General features: G+C 31.8%; 2 protein-coding genes across 2 annotated transcripts; one reads left to right on the forward strand and one right to left on the reverse strand.

The window, feature by feature from the left end:
* The first annotated feature begins 1969 nt into the window (after positions 1 to 1969).
* LOC111634431 (protein cornichon homolog 4-like) lies at positions 1970 to 11789 on the forward strand. Its single transcript, XM_023379200.1, has 5 exons — positions 1970 to 2139; positions 6017 to 6085; positions 6154 to 6266; positions 6817 to 6957; positions 9126 to 11789. Exons 1-5 carry the CDS (start codon positions 2068 to 2070, stop codon positions 9178 to 9180), a joined length of 450 nt encoding a protein of 149 aa, XP_023234968.1. The 5' UTR covers positions 1970 to 2067; the 3' UTR covers positions 9181 to 11789.
* A 929-nt stretch (positions 11790 to 12718) lies between these two features.
* On the reverse strand, positions 12719 to 25003 carry LOC111634425 (AP-4 complex subunit sigma-1-like). Its single transcript, XM_023379192.1, has 6 exons — positions 24840 to 25003; positions 15901 to 15987; positions 14786 to 14854; positions 14695 to 14706; positions 14482 to 14612; positions 12719 to 13760 (listed from the first exon to the last, which is right to left on the reverse strand). Exons 1-6 carry the CDS (start codon positions 24975 to 24977, stop codon positions 13712 to 13714), a joined length of 486 nt encoding a protein of 161 aa, XP_023234960.1. The 5' UTR covers positions 24978 to 25003; the 3' UTR covers positions 12719 to 13711.
* Positions 25004 to 25006: the final 3 nt, after the last annotated feature.

Below are 25006 nucleotides of genomic sequence, written 5' to 3' on the forward strand. Positions count from 1 at the left end.
AAATGTTTAGATGGGTGCAGAAAGGAAACAAATACACAAGTTATTTCTACTTGAGTATTTCGCTTTACTTGAGAAAAATCCTCAGAAAGGGAATGCATTTGCTCTCTGTTATGGCAACACAACACTTACTGGGGCGATGCCTTCCGGGAGGTCTTTTTAAAGGAAACTGGCCCCTATTTAGGACGTTACAGACGTGGAATGAAACCGGAAACGTCCGAGCGAGGCGAGAACCCACAATCAAACTACCAGTGTTCAAGGTACGAAGACAGCTCGGCCACTTGCGGGCGCATTTTACGCTCTGTATATCCCTAAATCTTCCATCATTCCATTGCTCTGATAACCCGTAATCTAGTGAGGGTCAGCAATCCCCGAAATTTTTATGGGGTGTCCAGGATATGTCCCTTAACATCCGGTTGTCTCCAACGTGTGCCTAATCGAACCGATTCTGGGCTTGATAAAGGCCATCTTGGTGCCCATGAGGTGCTCTAAGATACTTTTGAATCGAATATCATTTTCGATATTAAAGATAATTTATTTAAAAAGTATAAGATTTATAAATAGATTGATTTCTAATCTTATTGATAATGATTCTTATAAATTTTTTAGTTTATTCGTTGAATTTCGATTATACTATGAAACAGATGTATTAAAAATTCAAAGAATTCTCCATTTCCTGTTTAAAAAATCTTAGAATGTAGATGTTTAGTATACGTTTATCGTATTTACAACGCGTTGGAATTTAAATTATTAAAATTTATAAATAATATATTTTGTTATCTTCAAGAGAGTCTTAACCTTTGAAGTTTGTACTTTTTGATATATGACCTTGATATTAATTACAGATTTTATACTGATTTATCTATAAAATCAAACAAGTGTCATATAAGAATAGAAATATATTTATGTAAGTGTCTAATTGCAGTGTCAATTCAAACTCGAAAGCCGGTTAGCGCCTTTGCATATTTTTAAATTTACGACTATACCCTTGACTAAGAGGGCCTTTTTCCATGCCCATAGTAAGTTTGGCCAGACTCGCAATGGGGAGGCCGGATGGCAAGGGATGGAGACTGGCATATCCGGGTCCGACTTCCCCTGAAAAATTTTTTGGGGAGTTGCTCGCCCCGATTCTCAGAGTGGTAGGCTAGCGTTTGAATTGCCTGGACCGTTCGGCCATTCTTAATGAATTATTGGTACTGATTTTAATAATTCTATAGCTACTCTGTATTATATACAATGCATACATAATGGCTGTTACTGTTATTAAATATTTTATTGTGTTAAAGAGGCTATGAAGTGTTCTGTCGCATGTTTATATGTTTCTCAAATAAATTTCGTTTAAAAATGTAAATAAATGTCTTTTAAAGATTTATTATTTTTTATTTTTTTCTAGGATTATATTTTATAGAATTTAATCATTAATGGTTGTGATTTTTCGGGGTTTTTTGACCTTTCGGGATTTTAACTTTCGGGATTTCGGCGTTCGCGATTATGATCGGCACCGAATGTGAATATATTTGTTTAAATTAATAAAAGCTATTTTGTGAAAGTATGGAGTACGGTACGTCGCATGAGTTACGCATAAAATTTTGGTGCGAAATGGCCTTTATCGACCAATATCTTTTCGATATCTAAATTTATCGAAGTGTCCATTTTTAAAAAAATTCCTTTGGATACTAATTAAAAAGTATTTTTCATATTTCACTTCACATTAATTATAACATCGCATTAAAAAAAACTTATAAAAATTGCCGCATCTCTTCCATTTAAAAATCACTATACTCTCACCGCCGGGTCAGATTAGGTTCATTTATAATATCAATTAAATAAATTTAACCGTTAGATTTAAAATTTTATATTAAAATAATATTCTAATAATTAAAAAAAAATTATAAACATAAAGTAAAATATTATCCTTATTTATATTCTTTAACATATTAAAAAGAAAAAAATTTTCTTTTTTTGTTTACACAGTAAAAATTCATAGAGGAGAAACACCGAAAGTGAAGTGACACCCGGTGTTAAAGTTTTGAACGTTGATAATTTTGAAATTGATTAATTTGTATAAACATGGGTGATGTGCTTCTGTTCGTGTTTTCTGTTTTTGATACTGGAGCTTTATTATTATTAACTGTTTATGTTGTATCCTTTGCTGTGATGTCACTCACGTTTTTCAAGACTATGACAGTTATCTAATACAATTTTATATGCTAATTTATATAGAAACGTCATAAAATATACCTATGCCACTCATTCATCAGCCTGTTTACTAGGAAATCAAGCATAAGTGAAGCATGGTGTGGTGTTAATTAGTATTCAGCAACTGAAATTTTAATAGGGTTTTACGGATAAATATTGAGTTTAATGTACAGATCTATGCATGTTAATTGTGTGAAGAATGGAAACAAGCATTCAGATAATTTTTGTTTGTATTCTCCTCCTCTAGCTTTGTTTACTTCATGTTTCGGATACTTTTATCCATTTCGACAGTTAAAAACATGGAGTAAGTATAGTGGAGTGGACGGTTCCTATACTCTCTATGATTTAAAACTTGTCCACCGCACCGGAGTGATCCTATCGGCTGGGGTGATAATTAACTTTAATGTGCGATGTGTTGATTGGTTGGTGTGCAATAAACGTCTAACCCGTTGCAATAAGCGATGCGTTGATTGGTTGGTGTGTATACCCCAATCGCAAGGATCGCTCGTAGCAGTTGAATGTGATTTTGCCCTCACTGTCCACTCCATTTATACTTTATGGTTAGAAACAGTCCTTGATAGCTATTTTTTTATGCTTGTTGGAGTCGAGCAATTCTATCTTCTGTGAACGAGTTAAAGCAGTCGTAAATTCAAAAACAAGAAATCAGTCACTCTACTATTATATATTCGCTATAGCTGTCGTACCAAAGCTGTACTGAAAATAACACAAATGAATAATAATCTGTGTTAGTTGTACCCATAGAGATTTTTATGATACAGTAGAGCCTCGAAAACCCGGCACTCCGGATAACTCGGCCACACCCTGGCAGGGCAAAAATACGCTTAGATAATTAATTTTCATCATAGACAGCTTTATGCCTTATAGAGTATTTTTCTGAGGTCTGTCTTATCAAGTAAATTACTGTACACAGTGTATTCATTAATTTTGATTTTATTGTAGTAAAGGCTCTATGCCTTCATAAAGGATGTACTTTTCCTTTGTTTAAGGGTATTTGGGCAGTTTATTTTCTATTGTATTCTCAAGCAAACAACACATACAAGTACAGTACAATATTTTCTGAGAAAACACGCATACTTTTTCTTTTTTAACCCCATTCCCGATAACTTGGCCACCCTTCGGTCCACATTAGGCCGAGTTTTCGAGGCTCTACTGTATATTGAATTACACCTTTCAAATTGTGCAGATTGATGTATAATTTGTGAAAGTTTACTTGCCGTCTTATAGGAACGCCGTTAAATATCCTTTATGTAAAAAGAGGATAAGTTGTATGAAAGTATTACTTTTCGGTCGGAATGGTTGTCGCAAATTGTCTATATCTGTTTTCTCAATTCAGAATTGAGAGAAAATTAATGGTTAATTAGAGCTTTATTTTTAAATAATTTTAATTTCTGACTTGCATTTAATCCTGGATTAAGAGCAGGATGTTTTATAAGGTTATAACACAAACTACATTTATTTACAGGGTAAGGTGTTAATGAAGAGAAGAATTTGTAAATTGTCTATAATAATATATTATAATTTTCTCTATAGAATATAAATTTCAAAAGTATAAGTAGGATTGATAAATAACCAGCCAAAAACAACAACAGTTTATTTATTGATCCAATCTTATAAAAGTATGAGCTTTCTATTAAGAGCATTTTACATAATTATTCTAATTATATATATATCATTTGGAAGATTAACATGTTCATGGCATTATGAGTCACATGTGACTCGTATGGATGTGTCTAGTTAGGGCTACAGACATAATTGCTTGTTTTTCAGTGGGGTGGCGCATATGTTTTGATAATGTAATTCTACAAACATCATACTTGATATATCGATATTATTCTATTACGTGCAACAAAATATATTAATTTAATAGTACGAGGCATGGGTGACTCGTGCCGCCCTGTATTAAAATAGTTTATGCAGTTGCTGGGTGTTACAAGTCACGGGTGACTCGTAACACCCAGCAACTGCCTGAACGTTTATCTATTGATGCCATGAATGTGTTAAATTAATAATGCTTATCTTGAAAACATGGTTACTATCTTTACCTATGTACAGTGTTTACACGACATAGAAGCATTTCATTATAAACATGATTTTTATTGAAAATATTTAAAATTTAAATAAATCCAAAGATGATAAACAATAAAGATTGCTAGAATGAAATAAATCTGCAAAAATTATAACATAGAATAAGATGTTGATTAAATATTCTTATTATTAAATTGATGCACAGATCTTTATAATGAATCAATAATTTTCACATTGCTTTATCTACAATTGCATAGAAATTTGTTTTAATGCAATCATATTCAATTATAGAAGCTGTCTTTGAAATGATGAAGTTTTAACAAAAGCACTTGAAGTACAACATTTTTTTTTGTGTGTGTTTGTTACATAAATTATATTAGCTCCTATAAAGCATTTTCATTGAAATTTTAGTGGAGTTTTCTCTTTTATTAAATATCAGAAACATGAGTGACAATCGTTAATATTGCTTGACGGTTCAAAGAAAGTGAAGATAATCTTGTATTTGCTTGTCGTTTGCATTTCAAAATATTTAAAATTTAAAATATTGTTTCACATTAAATTTAATTGCAACCTTTTTTCAATCAAAACATTTCTGTTGGGATAGATTCAAATTATTTTTTAATGTAGGCGGCAATGATTTAGCCACTACGTCCATTTTCAAAGTTATTTTATTAACTGAATGTGTATATAAATCAAAGTTGTTTCTCTATCGTTTTTAAATATTACTTTTTACTTAAATTTTTTCAAAAAATCAGCGAAATAAGGGTTAAAAGTTTGTTTATATGTTTCGAAAGTGGGAAAGAGAAGAGGTAAAATGTCGGCTATCTTGACCAGGTTTTGTATAGTAATTCATTAAGTTTGGTCTCCAGGTGTACAACATTTCAGAGAGCTCCGTGCGAAGGTAAAGATGAATGGCTAACTGATTGATTTTTCCCCACTGGACTTTACTGAAGTTCTCCACATTCAACATACATTGAAATGTTGGTAGAACATTATTTCCATTAGAGTTTTGCCTGTTAGTAATAGAAAATGTCAATTACCCTTCTCGAAATTCTGTAAGATTTGGTACCATTTTGTAAGTTTAGAAGAGAAAATACAGCTACTTTTAAGGAAACCAAATATGTTTTTGGAACTTAATTAGGACCAGTGTTAGCTCATAGTATTTTTCAAATTGAATGCAAGATAATCTGTTTTTCTGGACCATCATAACTATAACAAATTCTTAATTATATTAATTGGATGAAATAGAATGTTAGAATAACAACGCATATGAAAATAATAGTAACAGTGCAACGTGTCATAATAATTAAATGATTGAAATGATATCAAAATTAAATCTATCCACTTTGTTATATTAAAAGAATGGTGTTAAAATTTGTATACTGACAGTGAGATCATTGAGATGCATTTGGGATTTATATAGAGATAGAGGCAGATGATAAAGAAGATATATCAGAACATAATCTCGTAGATCAGACTGTTTTCTAATAAATTATATCTGCTTTAGTGTATGATGGAGGGAATAATTATGAATGTTAGGTTTAATCTGTCCAGATTTCTTGAGAAAGTGTTTTTAAGAGCAAAAGTAAACCGTTTCTATCTGGCCAAACCCAGGATAGGTAAATTCAGAATTCTTTTTAGTGTCTACGGAATGCAGTTTAAAAAATTTAATTTTCACAATTCAGAATTTACCGAAATGTTATGTACAGTGTAAAATTTTACATATTTATCATTAACTTATTTGAAAATTTCATTCCTTAATTAAAATATTCAGGTAATTGCTCTTTCAGATTTGGAATGTGATTATTTAAATGCTCAACAATGTTGTTCAAAATTAAATAAGGTAAGTGAAAACAAAATTAAATCAGATAATATCTTTGTCGGTATTAACGTTATATGAACGTATTTCAGTGGGTCATACCAGAAACAGTAGCACAGGGAATTATTTCTGTTTTACTACTAATCACTTTTCATTGGTTCCTTTTTCTTTTAAATATTCCTATGACTTCCTGGCAAATTTACAAGTAAGTAAATTGTTTGTTTATAAATACTTTAATATATAATACTACATAATTTATATAGGGTCTTCCAAACTGAATGCCACCATTTTAAATTACTGTAATTATCCGAGAACTGTGTGACGTGCGTCAATTGATAGAGTAACCATCCGAGTTTCATCTCCCATCTGTATTCAAACATTTCGTTATCTGCTACCTCTAGGAAATGCCGCAAACAAAAGCGGTGACACTGCAACAGAGAAAGCACTTTGTGTTCTTCTGTTTGCAAAGTCAGAATCACAAGAAATCTACAGGAACTGTAGAACTGTTCTGATGTGGAAGGAGTGGTGACAGATAAGCTGTAACAAATATAGAAAGAATTTGAGTATTGGTTGTATGTGTACAGTTTGACACAAGATGCACACATTGAGAAAAGGCAAATGCAGAACTTGGGACAGTTTTCCAATGTTATAATGTACATTACAACATTCTTGGATAATAATTAACATATTTACAATAATTAAAAATCGTAGCATTTTTATTGAAATACTTTGTATTTAATGCTTTGTAATTTCAGAATCCTCACCATACCTTCAGGAAATTTTGGAGTATACGATCCAACGGAGATTCATAATCGTGGAAATTTAAGGAAACATATGAGAGATTCCATGATACGATTAGCATTTTATTTGATCTTCTTTTTTGTTTATCTTTACTGGTAATTATATTTATTTATTGATATAAAATAATAGCACAGAAATTTTGTCAAATATATTACTATTTCATTATATAATTAAATAGCCGAATGATTTCATTAAAGTAAATTTATACAAGTGAACAGTGCTCATGTCTGAAACACTTTGTAAAAGAACATGGTTGCATAGGAAATGACTAGGAAAAATGTAACAAACAAAATTTTTACCAGGAAGACTAGTTCTGTTACACAGCAACTTCTTGATTGAAGATACAGGGAATCCAAAAAGTTATTTTGCAGTTGAAAAAGTTTAAGTAACATTTTAATAAAGTGAAGTTTTATGTGCACTATTGCTTTTTCTCCTAAAGCAAGTGCTGGAAATGTCTCTCAGACGCCCAAAAATCTGGGGAGTGAGGTCCAGAGACATAGTGGGTCAGATTCTGTGGAAGATTGTTCTAGTTTTTGGAAGATTTCTTTGCCAGTTATTGTGATTGGCAAAGAAATCTTCCAAAAACTAGAACACCTGTGAGCAAGCCATAATGACATCTACCACAAAGGGGAAGAAGTGTAGGACGTACAACTTACAGGTCTCATATACATTGCCATACATATAACAAATGTAATAACACCTTTCTCATTGGATGGTAAATTTTAAGACACCTTGCACGAAAAACTATTTTTCATTTTTGAATTGATTAGGATAATGCTCAAACTCTTGAAAGTCATAACTAAATCAACATTTTTAACTGGATACTTGAACATTGTTATAGAATTCGAATTAAGTGCAAATTTATGCACATAAATTACCCAACTTCACTGCCTGTAACCGGTGTTCTTCTTCTCCAATACAGAGGACTTTGCAAACGTTTTCGAACCTAATGTGGTTCTTCTTCAGGCGCTACGGAATTTCCTATATGAAGAAGCCTGAAGAAGAACCACATTAGGTTCGAAAACGTTTGCAAAGTCCTCTGTATTGGAGAAGAAAAACACTGGTTACAGGCAGTGAAGTTGGGTAATTTATCTATTCCGGTGTTAAAATTTCTGTATAATTTATGCACATTTTTAATATTCTGTGCTTGCAAATTTGAGCTTTATTTAATCGCTGAATCAATTTAAACTCATAAAACAAGCCCATGTTTCTCTGCTAAATCCAAATTGACTTCAAAGATAACCCCATTAATGTAATAACAAAAATTTAGTTTAAATGCAGAGTTTTTTTTTACAAACATAACCAAACAGTTGCTTTAATTGGGATATAACTCCACTAATTTAATGATTAATACTAAGTAATTTGCTACTGGAGGTAAATGTTAGGTGCCATCTCTTAACTAAATTTTTTTTACTATACAGGGTGTCTAAGGGCAAAAGAGATTTCAGCATTGGTTAGGTTAGCTGCAGTGAACACAAATACACTGGATACAGTCAGAGATAATTTGTATGTTATGTTAAATTGTCTTAAATTGATTTCCATCAGTTATTTTAGTGCTGGAACAAAATAACATATACTTGTGCAGTGCTAGAAAGATCTTTGTTTTTAGTTAGATGTTTAAGCGGACACTTGTACAATACCATGCATAGGTGATCAACAAAAATATTCCACTTAAACGTAGCATTTCATTGTTGTAATAAAACTTTCATACCAGTCACAAAAACAAGGAGTTATAAAGCAGTAATCACACTTTGCAGTTTTTAGCTCTGCAGGCAACTGTGACTATGTTGACTATTACCATTAACAAACTCCCTCTGAGTAGTGTGTGACACAGCTGTGACAAACGTTTTTTGTTTTTCTAGTGCCGATTGAAAGTGTGCAACCATTAGATAAATTAAATATTTGTGTGTTTACTAAGCTAGTGACAGTTGCAGAAAAACTGAAAATGTTCCATTGACGATAAAGTTTTCTTTGGTTGCCTTAAATAATCAATACTGTGTTGAATTGTTAAAATCTAAAAACTTTTTGGCTAAAATTAAAATAAATTATGATTTTTAATATCACATCATTACCAAAATGAAGTGTGTACATAATTCAATGTTTCTAAAATTTAACATCAACCGACACTGATATAAATTCCTTTCCAAAGAATACATTTTACTATTAATAACTTATACTAATTTAATGTTGCACATTGTTAAATCGATTAGCTTCTATACTGTTATTAATCAAGTAATTAAATAACTCATCTTTTATCTTTCAGTATGATCATCGCATTGCTGACGAAATCTCCCGGAAACACCGCGACCGAACTCTAAATCAAAATTTGGTCAAATTTTCTCTTTGTATCCTCACGTACGTGCATTAGATTGAAGACTTTTCTATGTATCGTAAAATGAATCGGCTATTTTTACTTCCCAAAGTTTTGTGCCAATTAGTGTACGTATGAATAATAAAATAACTTAATTTTTATATATAAAAGTAAATATTATATATTGGTATTCGCATATCAGTTTCCGTGCATTCGTCGTCGTTAATATCTAATTATTTATCATTTCTTAATGGCAGTTATATATTTGTAATTTATATTCCAATCCAATACTTTGTTGTATTACCTCACGGCATAAATATTTGTGAAGAGTGTGATTTGTTGTAATGATGTTAACTAGACAACCGACAGCTTATAGAGAAGAAAAATTAATTTTAAAATGCCATAATAACAAAATACAGTACTTTAAAGTTCAAACAGCAGTTTTGTTAAATTCAAAGAAAAGATTTCTTCATAAAATAGTATGTTAAGTGCCTTAACATATCAAATAAAATTTGATAAAAGCAAATGACTTTTGTATAAAATTTGCACGATAAACATCTCGACAAGGACAAAATTTAAAGTGTATTACAATGTTTTGTCAGTCCACATTGTACAGATTGTCAAATGACTATATTTTGCTCAAGTGCAGCTAAGGTTTGTCAAAATATTAAAGTTTTCCAATTACACTCTGCCTCTATAATTAAAGTTTATAAAGCAAACAATTCCCTGCATCTATACTTTCCGAAATAAAATATTTATAACTGAAACACGAAGTCGGTCGCAGGAAAAAAAAAATCATTTTTATCTTCTCTGCAAATGTTTTTTACGACTTCGAAAAGTTTGGTCTGTGCAATATTTTATGATTTCACATTTTTACGATCATTTTTATTACTTGCTTTTTTATAATTTGAAGCAAAAAGATAAATTCATATAATTAATATAAACACTAAAATAGTGTGGTTGAGATTACAGGATGATCTCAATTTATTCGTTAACCACTTGCTATTGAGACCTTAGCGGACAATTATTGAAAAAAGAAACACGACGTCAAGTTTTTTTTTACGTGTAAACAGTTTAATCGTAATATAAAATTTGTAAAATTACTCCTTAGAATAATTTATAATTGCAACTTTTATGTACTTCATAGTACAATTGAAGAAGGTCAAACTAGTAATTTGGGAGAAATGCATATTGTAAAAAGAAGTATGTTATTAAATAAAACATCTTTCTAAAAGCAATAATTGTCACTAAGGTCTCAATAGTAAGTGGTTAGCAAATACAGTAGAGCATCAATTATCCGAAACAATTCAAGACAGGTTTTTTGTATAACTGATCATTTATGAAAAATATATTAAACAAAACTATACTGTATATAATTTGTATCACACGTCTTACAAATAATACCTTACATAATGTAGTACATTAAAGTATGCCTACAGTTTAGGTTGACAGGGACATAAGGTCCATCCTAACATCCCTGCCAACCTAAGGGGGAGAGTGCTGCAACACCACAGCGCTAGTGGAAATTTGAATTTGCCGACTGGAACACTTTCGGTTAACCGATGTTTCGGTTGATCAGTATTCGGATAATCGATGTTCTACTGTAAATTGCATCATCCCTTAATCTCACACTAAAATAGTGTTTATATTATTTATTACAAATAAATCATCCCTCATTATGTTCACAATATTTGTTATTGGTAACTATCACTTAATAAATTCATATATTTTTAATCTAATATCTATTAATATGTAGAATTATAAAAAATTTGAGAGGGTTTGGAAAGTATTGATGACATTCAAAAAGAAAAATAAAATTTTTAAGTTTGTGTGTTTACATTTTTACACAGTTTTTTAATACGCTTCATACAAATATACAAAGGAATGATCTAAAGCAGCGATACACCTTTTATGGATGCGCGAGTGAAGTGATTTTCAGCAGGACGTGCATTTTTTTTTCCTTACAGAATTGCAGTCTTTAAGCCTGCAAAGTACCAACTTACTCCATAACTTCTAAAACACTACATACTAAATTATATTTGCTAATGACAGCAAACTAGTGATATATACTTCATGCTTTCACCGATCAAGTTTAGTCCGAACATTCGTCGTCACACATATCAGCTTAATTTTTATTGCGTAATGACAAGGCAGAAACGGAAAAATAAAATTATGTTTTCAAACTCATAGGTTGCTCAAAAACTTTTACAAATTTTGTCAAATAACTTTCCCGTATTCGGGCTAGAAATTGTGTCGAGTTTATAATTTTTTAAAATATTTTTATTATGTAATATTACTCAATACGTTGATGATCAATAAATTATACTGTTTACATCATTTTAAAAACTGAGCTATAATTAAATGCCAAAAATGTTGTCGTTCTTTTAATCCATTGTTTCTGATTGTGTATGTTGGTCTAATCACCGAATGTATTTTTTGAATTTTGTTTTGGGCTCTATAAATTCAAACTTGGAAAGCAAGATGTGCCAGTCTTCAATTTTTAGTTTCTTTAATAAGAGTTGTGATGCTTCTCAACCAGTTTGAAACAGTTTCAAGTTTTCATTTATTACTATTGTATTTTTGATGTAAAATTAAATTTTTTTATTTTACAATGTATATTTGGTGTCGTGGTTATCCTTCTTTCTGTTCAGGACCGTCAAGAGCTTATTTGAGTCCTGGAGATAGATTGGGTTCCTTTTGCCTTTTGAACAAATTACATTAAGACTGCTTTTTATTAATAAAGAAACCTTTAAAGTTTTATTTTTACTAACAGAAAATAAAATTAAGTTTTTAGTGGTGAGAATCACTATGGGCCCAAAGAAAAATTTCCCAGTTTTCTCCTCTTGACGATCCTGTCCCTAATCCCTTCTTATCTGTAAAGCCTTTGTTTTGGTAACGGCATATCTATCAAATGTACTACAAGTTGACCTCCCTATAACACTGTTGATAATTCTAAGTTATATGAATTCCATGTTGTACGAGTCACTTAAATTTTACAAATACGTGTGCCGGGCTGTGAACGGCTCACGTATTTGTAAAATCTAAGTGACTCGTACAACATGGAATTCATATAACTCAGAATTATCAACAGTGTTAGAGGGGAATATAACCTGCAGATCCTGCAGATGCAATGGAATTTGCTTATTGTAATCACTCACTTTGGGACTTGCCTAAATGGATAGTGGTAACATTAAGCAGGGTAAATGAACAAGATTATGTTCGGCAGAAATTCTAGTTTTATTGACAGATTAAGTGGACACGTTAAAATAATTAATTCTTCTACAACTTTTATTACTTACTAGCTGTACCCAGCCACACGTTGCTATGGCTCAAAATGTATCTATTATAAATGTATAAAACTCCCTGCGGGAGGAAATTTTGAAAAATCCCTTCTTAGTGTACATTCTTGATGTACCCTATTAAAATGCAAAAAACTGCATCTAAAATAGTATAATAGAAGCCGAGTTCTTCACGGTAAGCCTTAATTTTGTCCCTCTCCCCGCGGGAGGGAATTTCGACATCTATTTAATATAAAAATGTGCGTATTCAAATGCAACGTTGTGTCAAAATTTCAAAGCAATCAGTTAAGAACTTTTGGAGATTTAAGATTTTGAACAAACATTTACATTTTTATTTATATAGATTATATAATTTGTCTGGTACTGTGTCCCCAACAATCTTTAACAGTTAGTACATTGAATAAATACCAGCAATTACTGCATCATGAGCAAATAACAATTAAAATTATCAATGTTTAAAGCACTTAACAAGCACTCATTAGCAATCTAAATGTTATCAGGCGCACATTGAAGCTGATGAAACGTCATAAATAAGCATTTTTATAACCAGTAATCATTAAAGCATATCAGCCATTTAATGGTAACAATATCTGAAGTCATTACATATTAGTAAATTATTTTTAACAAGTTAAATTGCAGTGTCATTTTCAGGCTATGTTTAACACTAGAAATGTCATGAAATTGTTTACCTGAAAGCACTATTGCCAGTTAACACGACTGGTGTAAAAATGCCCCATTTATTTGTGTGCAAAAAAAGTGTATCGGTCATATATTGCAAATTTTTTATTATTTTAAGTAACTGACGTAGCAGAGTTTTATAATAAAACAAATAAAATTATTCAGGTTATAGTTGTAATCATGAATTTTCCCTTTATCGACCTGCATCTATTATTGGGAATGCTTAAAATATCGCTTTGTATTTTCTAGGAAAATGAAATGGTTCTATGGCATAGAAAACTAAACTGCAAAAGAATGTGTTTAAAACTGATCTAAATCCAAAATAAAAAATTGTAGAGATTGATTCATTTGACAGCAATAAGAAATTCGATTGAATTGTAACACATGACGCACTTACTACTGGCAATCGACTCATAGACTTTACATGGCAAACTTTGACCTCAAATATTTTAGTCTATAGATCAAATTTCAAAATTCTGGCTTTGTCTTGACATCAGCTTTGCCAAGTTGTGCCTATTTGCAAAATATGTTCAGTGATCATACAGTTGGTTTGAACTTCAATCACAGACAAAGACACTTTGTGACTTGTGCAGAGGTCTGCTCGATGAACCTGAAAATGCTAAGACCAATTTTTAAGTTCTATTTTGATTTTTTTAAACTTTATTAAAGCAAATAATTATCTGTTAGTTACAAAATTTGGTCTAAAGATAGGCTATTGTACTTGATTGCTTGCTGTTCTTTCAATTAGTTGTATATCCTTAGGAACTTAGCATAAAGTTGCTATTGAGAACAAATCATACAGGAACACTCCTTTTGATGGAAAAAATAGATTTATTTTCTATAATTTAGAATGGATATATGCATTTTGGGCTCTATGCCCCTCTTCGGTCCTTATTTTATTATGTGCGTCGATAAAAACTAAAAATAACTATAGCGACAGCTGGAATAACTTATTATTATTATTTGCTATAATTATCTTCAGTTTTTACCAATACACATAATAAAATAAGGACCGAAGAGGGGCATAGAGCCCGAAATGCATATCCATTCTAAATTATAGAAAATAAATCTACCATTTCCATCAAATGGAGGGTTCTTGTATGATTTGTTCTCAATAGCAACTTTATGCTAAGTTCCGAAGGGCATACAATTAGGCTGCTTGTGTGATTGTGCTCACTTTTAGGCAAAATTTTATTACTAAATTTAATTAGCATTAATAGAATCCAAAAGTAATCAGGAAATTGTTTCAGGCTTTGGTTATAGTGCAAATATAATTATGCAATCAATTTATATAACAAAGGGTCCCGAGATTTTGAAAATACTTTTATTACTTTTTTGCGCTCCCGTGTCTCTCCACCATATGCAAGAGTGAGAATATTTTATTAAAATTAGTTTCTACTAAATAGCCATTCACGATCATCCCTTGAAGAATTATACGAACTGTATCTTGATGCTCGTGTAGCTGATATAAAATTAAGGAATTTTATAAAAAATTCATCAATTCTTTTATGATGATGATATTTTTCTTTTTTAAAAAAGGATACATGTTGTTCATTCTGTAAAAAATAATAATAAAAATTAAGAATAGTATTTGAAATATGAAGACGAAGTTCTTATAATTGATAGAATACATACCACGGTATTGAAATATTTATCCAAAGCTTCAACGAATAACTGGATGAATTCATAAATAGCAAGTTCATTCTGAAGAAAAATTAAAAAATAAGTACATTTAATTAAGTTTAAATTAATTTATCTAATAATAGATTGCTTAGCTTTATATAGATTACAAGTTTAAATAAAAAGTATAAGGTAAATATGATAAAAATGTAGTAATAACTTTTTTTATGATGGCTAGATGGTCTGGGTGGTTAAAGTATCATACTTTCCGGTGTATAAGACCCCTGACTTTTACACTGAAAATATAGAGTTTGGGATATACTCGCCGTATAAGACTACCCCAGCCTGCCTTTGTATCCTATTACCATACCTCCTCCGCGCCTCAGATCTCGCACATGCACGCCTGCACTGCTTCAATGCAGTCCTCAGGAGCGAGATCTGAGAGGCAGAGAAAGAGGTACGGTAATAGGATACAAACAAGGACAGGCCGGATGGGTGAAAGATGTGTGTTTTTCTGGGCACAGCGCAACTCTATCTCTATCCATACCCCAGGCGTCCTGGCCAACTGCAGCACCCACCCTATAAGATGATCCCCGACTTTTGAAAAGATTTTCCTGGGTTAAAAAGTTGTCTTATATGTAGAAAATAAGTATCAGCCTATTGATCTAGGGCTCCAAGATCAAATCTGGGCAAGCAACATCTCAGGAATTTTTTGTGGTTGGTTTATACTGGATGCATCGAGCCTCTATGGCCCACCAGTGGCCAAATAGTTCCATTCCCTGAATACCGAGAGTTTAGTCAAGGGTATGCACCTCCCAGGACGGACTGGCCACAAGGAGTTTTCCAAGTTTTCTCCATCTGTAACACCTGAATATGATGGGCCAGTTACCCTTAAAAAGAGCTCCCAGAAGGCATTCCCCCTAGGCAGATCACCCAAGTGTTGCATTGCCATAACTTAACTAAACAAACAAACAAAGCATCGAGCCCCTGCCTCATTGCTTGGTTGTCCCCACTGTGGACCCAGCCGAACTCACAGTGGATATAGGAAAAAAGGGCCCTCCTAGTGCCCACTGGGTGAAAAGAGCTTACGATTTAAGTATTTTTAAAAAATATATGAAAATTATACTAACCTCCTCTTCATCCGTTCCAACAATGAAAAGAAGAGTGTTATACTGACGATGGATAATTTTATATTCCTTGTATTCGAGAAATGAACACTGAAAGATAAAGTATTAATAAACATTAAAACTTTGATAATGACTTATTGTTTTTTCCCTAAAATTAAAAGTATAAAACATATTTGCTGTTTTATTGAACATTCTCTCATTTCATAATTCAAATCAATAAGAATTATATAAACAATACACAATTTGACAGATGCATATTTACATTCCTGCAATCAAATTTTCTCTGTTTTAATTCTAAAAGTCAAAATACTAATTGTAGTGTCATAATTAGAAATAAACATCTTCCAACACTAGAGGAGTTACAATTCAGCACTTCAAACAACCTTCTCCAGTGGTATGTGTTTACACCTTAGCAAACGTTTTCAACCTCATTGAGGTCTTCATCAGGCTACTTTAATTAGGAATTCGAACGCATTTGGAACTTCTTTGGAGTATTCTTAAATCTGTTTATAAATTTTGAATCGTATACGTTCCGTTCCAAACGCGTTCAAATTCCTAATTAAAGTAGCCTGATGAAGACCTCGATGAGGTTGAAAACGTTTGCTAAGGTGTAAACACATACCACTGGAGCTGTAAAGGTTGTTTGAAGTGCTGAATTGTCGTAATTAGCTTTACATCTGCCCTGTGCAAGGTTTTATTTTTGGGCTCTTGATTTTTTACAGGAAAAAATAATAATAAAATAACTGTTTATAAATATTATTTTGTGTAAAAGAATTATACAAGATCATTCACATATATTTATAAACCAAAATATTAATACAGTATATTTTACAAATTTTTTGATGGTTCCATTTTGAGACGCCCTTCATCTTGGGCTCTGTGCACCTATCTAGTTGGCCCACCAGTGGCCAAGTGGTTCCATTCCCTGAACACTGGGAGTTCGGTTGTGGGTTCGCACCTCGCCAGGACAGGCTGGCCATGTGGAGTTTTCTCGGTTTTGTCTAGGTCTGTAATGCCCTAATAGGGGCCAGTTACCCTTGAAAACACTTTCCAGAAAGCATTCCCATTAGGCAGATCACCCAAGTGTTGCATTGCCGTAACTTAATAAACAGATAAACCTACCTAGTTATGGCAGTGATTGTAGATGCATAAATAGAAGAGGTATAAAATCAAAGAAACTGACAGCAGCGAGAATAGAATTTGTGTAAAAAATGTACTTAAATATAGCTTCTGTAGATATTTATCTTATGTTCCGTTCTGTTGACTTAGTTCAAATTCATGTACGATTTATACAAGTTCAAGCTGAATTTTGGAGCTATGTGCAGCTTCAAAATTACTGCTTCTATGATTTTAACCATGTTCATGGACTGATCTCATACCAAAAGTTTCAAATGTTCTAACTTACAAAACAATAGCAACCTTTTTTGATTACTCTGGCAAGTCTATTATGACTACAGTAGCTATAATGGCTACATCAAAATGTCCAGTCTTTTAACCAGTTTTTATATCTAAAAAATATTATTTATAAATAATTATACTAGAAATGAGATTTGAATCTATTTTCAGTAGAAACCAAATGTGTGTATTTGGTTTTTTAAATTAGAATTGCTTTATAGGAAACAGAACTAGAGGTGCATATAGCTTTATGGGGTCCCACATACAGTACTGACTTTGGATATTTTTCTTCGAGGGAACCTTTTGGGGGCGCAGGCAATTGCCCTTTTTTCCCATAGATTAATGCATCACTGAACAAAGCCACAAAATATGCGACAATGTTCGTAACAAAATTAATATAAAAAGAAAAAACAATTTGTAATAATTCATACTATCTTCCATCAAAGATGAATGCAGGAGCAAATCTTAGGGGGAGGGGATATTTTTTAATTTAGAATGAAATAAATATATAAAAGTTTGATTTATATTGCTTAAATGAATGCTTAAACTCTGTAAATAACATAAAAATGTAAGAAAATTGAAATTAATGCTATATTTAATATTTTTATTTGAATAAAATAATGCAAATGTATTGGAAATGGTTCAATAAAATGCAAGATTGAATTTATTCATCAAACTTTATTTCATCCCCTTTAAAGTAATCCCCTCCTATTGCAATGCAATTACGCCAACATTCTTTCTATTCTTCAAAACTTGCTTTAAAGTTGTTTTTGTGAAACCCCTTCATATATTCACAGCAAATTTTGTTTTATTGCATCAATTGACTCAAAATGGTGATTACAAAGTGGAAATTTTAGTCAAGGAAACAGGAAAAGTCACACAGTGCTACATCAGATGAATACAGAGCTTGCAGAACTGTATTTATTGACGTTTCGGCCAAAAATTCACAAACAGAAAGAGCATTGTAAGCAGGTGCATTATCATGATGCAAAATCTATGAGTTTTCTCACCATAAATCAGGCCATTTTATAAGAATTACTTCATACAAAAGACGCAAAGAGAAATACTATTCTTTGTTGACAGTTTGGCCAGTAGGAAGGAATTTATGGTACACAACACCACACAGTGATTTTATACATGCAGTGATTGGTGACAGCTGTTTTGTATTCAACACTTGACACAAGACCAATTTTTGTTTATTTTTATTATTTACTCAGGTTTGTATAGCAACATGAATGATCTCACTGAATAGAGCTTATACTCCATTCATACTGAATATTTCATACCATATACATCCTCAATATGTTTGAGATACTACTACTATAATTTGAGACTAACTTGGGCCAGACCCATAATAGAATGGATGAAAATGGGTTCATTTCACATAATCTTTCTTTGTAGTGGTCATATACAATTGCATGCTTTCTAACATATATAGAGAGATTGCTAAAATGATTAATGTTATGAATGTTTATAGAAGACCTATTATTATTTTTTCAATGATCATAAATAACAAAGGATTGACAATAAGTTCCAGCCAGGTTTTGATTCCATCCCATTGCGAGAGTAAGAGGTGGAAAGATCACTTATTTATATTGGTGTCACAGCTAGAGATCTCACAATGAGAAATAAAGAATGCCAATATACTGTAATATCAAAAAGATGATGGCCAATACAACACTAGCTGCATGTGCGGAGGAGGATGGAGTTCAAGACAATGTTGATGTTCAGTGTAGACAAATGAAAACATTAGTATCATTAAAAAAATTATTGTTTTTTAACTGGTTTCTTTAGTGTTTTGGTGTTATTTGTTGCAAATATGACCAATTTGTGTTGTGGTTAATACTGAACATTAGAAGTCAAATCGAGAAGTGAACAGGCTCAAGCACAAATAAATCTTTAAGGCTGTCAGTCATCGATGCCCTCATCATCCTGTGTTCCCCTTACAATACTTACAGTTTTAGTACAAGTAATTGGTACTTTGCTATTATACCAAGAACAGAGTAATGCTCATGCTTTACAGACTGAGGAGATCCCTCCTTCTCCCTTACAAAGAGGGAGATTTGACTGGCATTTAATTAACCAAACAGTTGGTCCACAGAACTCATTACTTTCCATCAATTCCTTTCAGTCCTTTGAGTGTTGCTCTTCTGTTGGCAGGCCAGAGCACATGGAAATTATCGCCTGGCTATGTTAAACCATAACCTCATAAACTGGTAATAAGATCACAACAAAACATCTACACATCTTCAAAACTTGACTTAACTGACAAACATTTTCAACTTTTAAAACCTGATAAAGGCATTTAAATGGTCAAATATATTCATTAATTAAGTTATATACATACTGTATATATTTCAATTATTCTATCTGATAATAAGATTAGTGTTCATTGCCATTTTCTATGTTTAATTTTAAAAACGGTAGCAATGGCTCTTGCTCAACTTTCCTGACACTCACAGAGGAGATTAAGGAGACCAGGAGAGTTTGATAATTTTCAATTATGCTACGATATAAAATTTAAACAACACAAGTTTAAAAGGTGTAATATTAATTGAATTATGATAAAAATCTCTATTTAAAAAAATATTTAAGTTCATTTTGTATACTATAATAGCCAGGAGAGTAAAATTTTGTTCATTATGGATCTGAAGATGGAATGTTTGTTTCCAGACTATTTATCCTAATTTTTTTTATTAGTTACAATGATGAAAGAGCTGTTAAAGTCAGTAAATAACTAAATTTTGATATACGGAATAATAATATAGGCTCTGCAGCTGCTGTTCCATCTCACTAATTCACAAATGAATATAATTGGATGTGAAGCTTAGGTTTTGTTGGTTCACACAGTGATTTGATTTCTAGAACTAAATGATTTTGCAGACTTGTATATTCCCACTGTCATCCATCCTTCATTAATTTCAAGAATGGAGTTAGATGAAAATCAAGATTGAATACATAAAGCTTATTTTAGAATTAAAATATGATTAAAAACTGCAGTCCAGCATTGTGATGATGTCACGATGAGTATAAATATCACTCATAAAACCAAAAATTCAGCTCATAGATCAAAAAAAGTGAAAATAAATGTCTTCAATTGTCTTCAGGTTAAAGGAACAAATTTGGAAACTGAATGAGAAATGAAATGTTATAATTTAAAATAATGAAAGAACACCACTTGATTGGCAGTCAACAGTCATGTGCTTTCACTGGGATGTAAAAATTATTTAAATTTCAAATAACACCCTCCAAAATTTATTATTATTTTTACTTTCAAGTGAAATCATAAGACCATCGACTACTAATCAGATGTCTTTCTTGTCATGTTTTAAATTATAACATTCCGTTTCTTGTTCACTTTCCAAATTCGTTCTTTTAACCTGAAGATGGTTGCTCAAGAGAATTGATGACATTTGTTTTCCTTTCACTTTTTTAAATTTTTGGTTTTATGAGTGCTATTTATATAGGGTGTTTATAAATGAATGGTGCTGTTTTAAAAATTAATAATAAATTTATTTATTACCTTATATGGGCAAACCTTACAGCATAAGCAGCAGCAACTGTCCAAGTTAACAGGAATGTATGCGAACTTCTTAATCTTGTTCTTCACCAATGCTGGATTGGACATGGTGCAACAGCAAACAATCTGCTCCCCTGGCCACCTCATTCACCAGATTTAAACCTCTGAGTTCATGTACCGTCAATGGCCGTGTCCCTTGAGGAACTGTGTGATTGGATAAAGCATGCACTGCAGACCATCACAGAGGACAAGCTACAGCACATATGATATGTGGTGTAGCTTGTCCTCTGTGATGGTCATCACATATGATATGTGGTGTAGCTTGTCCTCTGTGATGGTCACCACATATGATATGTGGTGTAGCTTGTCCTCTGTGATGGTCATCACATATGATATATGATGTAGCTTGTCCTCTGTGATGGTCATCACATATGATATGTGGTGTAGCTTGTCCTCTGTGATGGTCACCACATATGATATATGATGTAGCTTGTCCTCTGTGATGGTCTGCAGTGCATGCTTTATCCAATCACACAGTTCCTCAAGGAACACTGGCATTGACGGTACATGAACTCAGAGGTTTAAATCTGGTGAATGAGGTGGCCAGGGGAGCAGATTGTTTGCTGTTGCACCATGTCCAATCCAGCATTGGTGAAGAACAAGATTAAGAAGTTCGCATACATTCCTGTTAACTTGGACAGTTGCTGCTGCTTATGCTGTAAGGTTTGTCCATATAAAGTAATAAATAAATTTATTATTAATTTTTAAAACAGCACCATTCATTTATAAACACCCTATATAAATATCACTCAAAACCAAAAATTAAAAAAAGTGAAAGAAAAACAAATGTCTTCAATTCTCTTGAGCAACCAAACAACCTGTACTTTTCATCCAATATAACATGTTTTTGTAATAATAAATGATTGCTTGTTCTTTTGTTCATATTCTAAAACTGACACCATGCTTTTATTATAATTATACAAAGTATTTTTGACTCTACTCTGTGGGTACTAAGGACTTTTTCCATACCCATCATGAGTTTGCCAGACACACAACAAGGGAACTGGGTGGCAAGGAATGAGACTTGACACAGACAGACCATCCCCACCCAGATTCAATCCCAGGTCACCCTAGTGATAAACTGACACATTAAATACCTTAGCCATTTATATAAATTTTTAACAAATTATCATCAAATTATTGTTTAAATTCTGACTTTATACAATTGACCTGTTTTAAGCTTCTGGATTTCTAATAATCAAAATGATGATGATTTTCAACATAATATCTGCTTTAATACTCTATATATAGAGTATTAAAACATAGATGCTATTGCTTCATTTATTCTCAGTGTTCATCTAACAACAGTTATTTTTATATATAATGAAAAAAGCAAAAATAACAAAGGAAAATGATGCGTATTTTTTGTCATTCAAACTTCTTATCAAATCACAGATGCTCTTCTATACATGATCAATTGAAATAAGGCTACTTGGATTTTTGTAATCCTAATAAATTATATTTTGATTATTGATATGAGAACTAAACTCAAAACTTGTACATTTAATCACATAAAATATATAGTAAATAATGCTAGTAATGGATAATTAAATATTTCCTGTAGTCAGCAAATTGGTTTATAGTATGTGAATATAAAAATATTAAAGCTGAGGTTTTGTGCCGAATATCCAATTCTATGTTGATTGGATCAGAAATCTCCAGCCTATGACTGATTAATGAACATGAACCAATAGCACATTGTACGCTTTATTGGTCACAATTACATCCAATCTGGACATGCCTAACCCATAATGGGATCACCCAGCACAAACACTCCAATCTATATTTTTCCTGATAAATTTTGTGTATCTGGAACACTGGATTCCTATGGTAACAGATTGACACTTTAAAGCATGACCATTTAACCAAACCAAGTTATAATCAGGATAGAATTTAGTTATGTAAGACATATGTTCCTATAAGTAACACAATACTATTAGTTCAGGTAACTTTAACATCGCCATAGTGTTTTGAAAAAACAGATATCTGTTAACTACTACTTAAATTAATAATTTACTAGCTACTACACAAATTGCTTCCATTAAAACAACAAAATACAAAATAAGGAAATTTGAAAACATTTAACAAAAATCATTCTGATTAACAGAAAAATTGGTTAAGATACAAAGATGCTTCTCAAAATATCTTTATATGATTTTAATAACCTGGAATGTTTCATACATTTCATCAATTTGTTGGCAGTTACTTAAGATATAAATTTATTGTACACTGTTTGATTGTTAACAAGTAAGTTAACAATCAAACTTTGCAGTTATCAAATCAAATCTTTAATGGCAGTTCATCATACTTTACTATTTTATTTATTTTTATAATTCTTAAAATATCACAGATCATGTATATTTATATGTTTGATTTACATCGTCATGTTTTTGTTCTATTTATTTCAAAATGTTTGAAAAATTCTGCGTGTTCCAATTTGGAATATTGTTGTTGACCTGATGAAGATCTTGTTTAAGATCAAAAATGTTGATCAAAGTTCCTACATTAAAATTTTCATTACTGGATTTTAAGGGTTTTGTTGAATGTATTTTGTAATTCATTCCAGTTATTGAGACAAAGATAATTTTATTCATCATACTTTGTCAGAAAGAAACTTTGCATGAAGTTGAGATTTGCTGTTGAATTCTGCAGATATTATATATAAAATGATGTACTGTACAAGATTATATCTTGGATTTTCCATTTGGAGAATATCTCAATAATAAACTCAATGGAAAATAGAGTGGACGTGAATCTGAAATGAGGTGGGCTCCCGAAAGTCATTACTTAACAATACATGACAATTCACTTTGAGGTATGTAAGAGAAAATTTCTGAACTCTGCCTTAAAACAGTTGTAGACCTAAAAATAATCTAAGAGTGCTTTACTAACTTCCAAACAATGACACAAAATATTTCTAGAAAAACATATCAAAAAATTAAAATTTGTGTTGAAAATGAAGGGAAACTAGTAAATATAGAAACTATGGATATTCTGTATAATAGTTGCATACTTCATGTAAGATGGATAGTATGAAACAAATGAAATAAAATAATGCTGGTTGTCTATACAAGAAGTTTATACTTAAATATAACACAAAATGCACAGCAAAAAACCTAAGTCCTTCCAGTCACAATAGGTGCATATACTTTTTGAATTAAACTGACATTGATTGTTCAAATCAAGTATACAAATGAACTATAATGAGTCTGATCAATCTCTATCCACAGATACATATTCCACGTAGGATCAATCGGATTCCAATCAAACTAATCCAAGCAGAGGGTACGGACCATTAGGATTGGATAAAGAAGATTAAAGATAGTGACCTCCACGATTAAAGTCAAACTTACAGTTGGCAGCAAAGAAATACGTTTAACTGTTGATAACGAAGAGTATTTAAAAAACACCATTATTAAAATATCCGACAAACTGAGATAGAAAACTAAGTTTTAAGAGACAATTTTGAGACCGTACGGCAAGAACGAAGAGCACACACTTTTCCATTTTTGCCAACAATTCAATACGATTCGATCCTACCCATACACTTTCCGCCAACTAATGCACACAACAGAAGCGATCTCTATCACGTGGCAAAGAACGATCCAACCTTACGGATCAATCCGTCCCAAAACAAAAAGTATACGCACCCGATGTTTTAACGAAATACAAATGTCTTCGACTCATTTCGTTAAAACATCACGACCGAAAGGTTATTTGTCATGTATTTTATGTTACAGAACAGTCCAGCTTGAAGAGAAGTTTCTTTGTATTTATTTGAATATAATAAATAAACTTCACATCTAACATAAACTCAATGCTAATTAAAGTGATTTAAAAATGGAGATCATAATTGTTTACAATTGAAACCCTGTAAAAGTTAGAGCTTACATCTTTTTTCAGTTGTAGAATGTAAATATTTCTTACTAGATGATATAATATTTTTAAAAAAAGTGAAAAAAATCACCTTAGAGTCTCTAGCAGAAACACACTTTTTGACCACATCAGACTCTAATGCAGCTCTATCACTTTTATCTACATACTGGAAGTAATAAGAGCTGCACAGATTCTCTCTGGTACTGACTATATACAGGAAATTGATCATATTGTAAAGAGAAATTTCAATTCAATCAA

This window comes from Centruroides sculpturatus, unplaced genomic scaffold (assembly GCF_000671375.1).
Source record: "Centruroides sculpturatus isolate CEXI.00-Female unplaced genomic scaffold, Cexi_2.0 scaffold968, whole genome shotgun sequence".
Lineage (NCBI taxonomy): Eukaryota > Metazoa > Arthropoda > Arachnida > Scorpiones > Buthidae > Centruroides > Centruroides sculpturatus.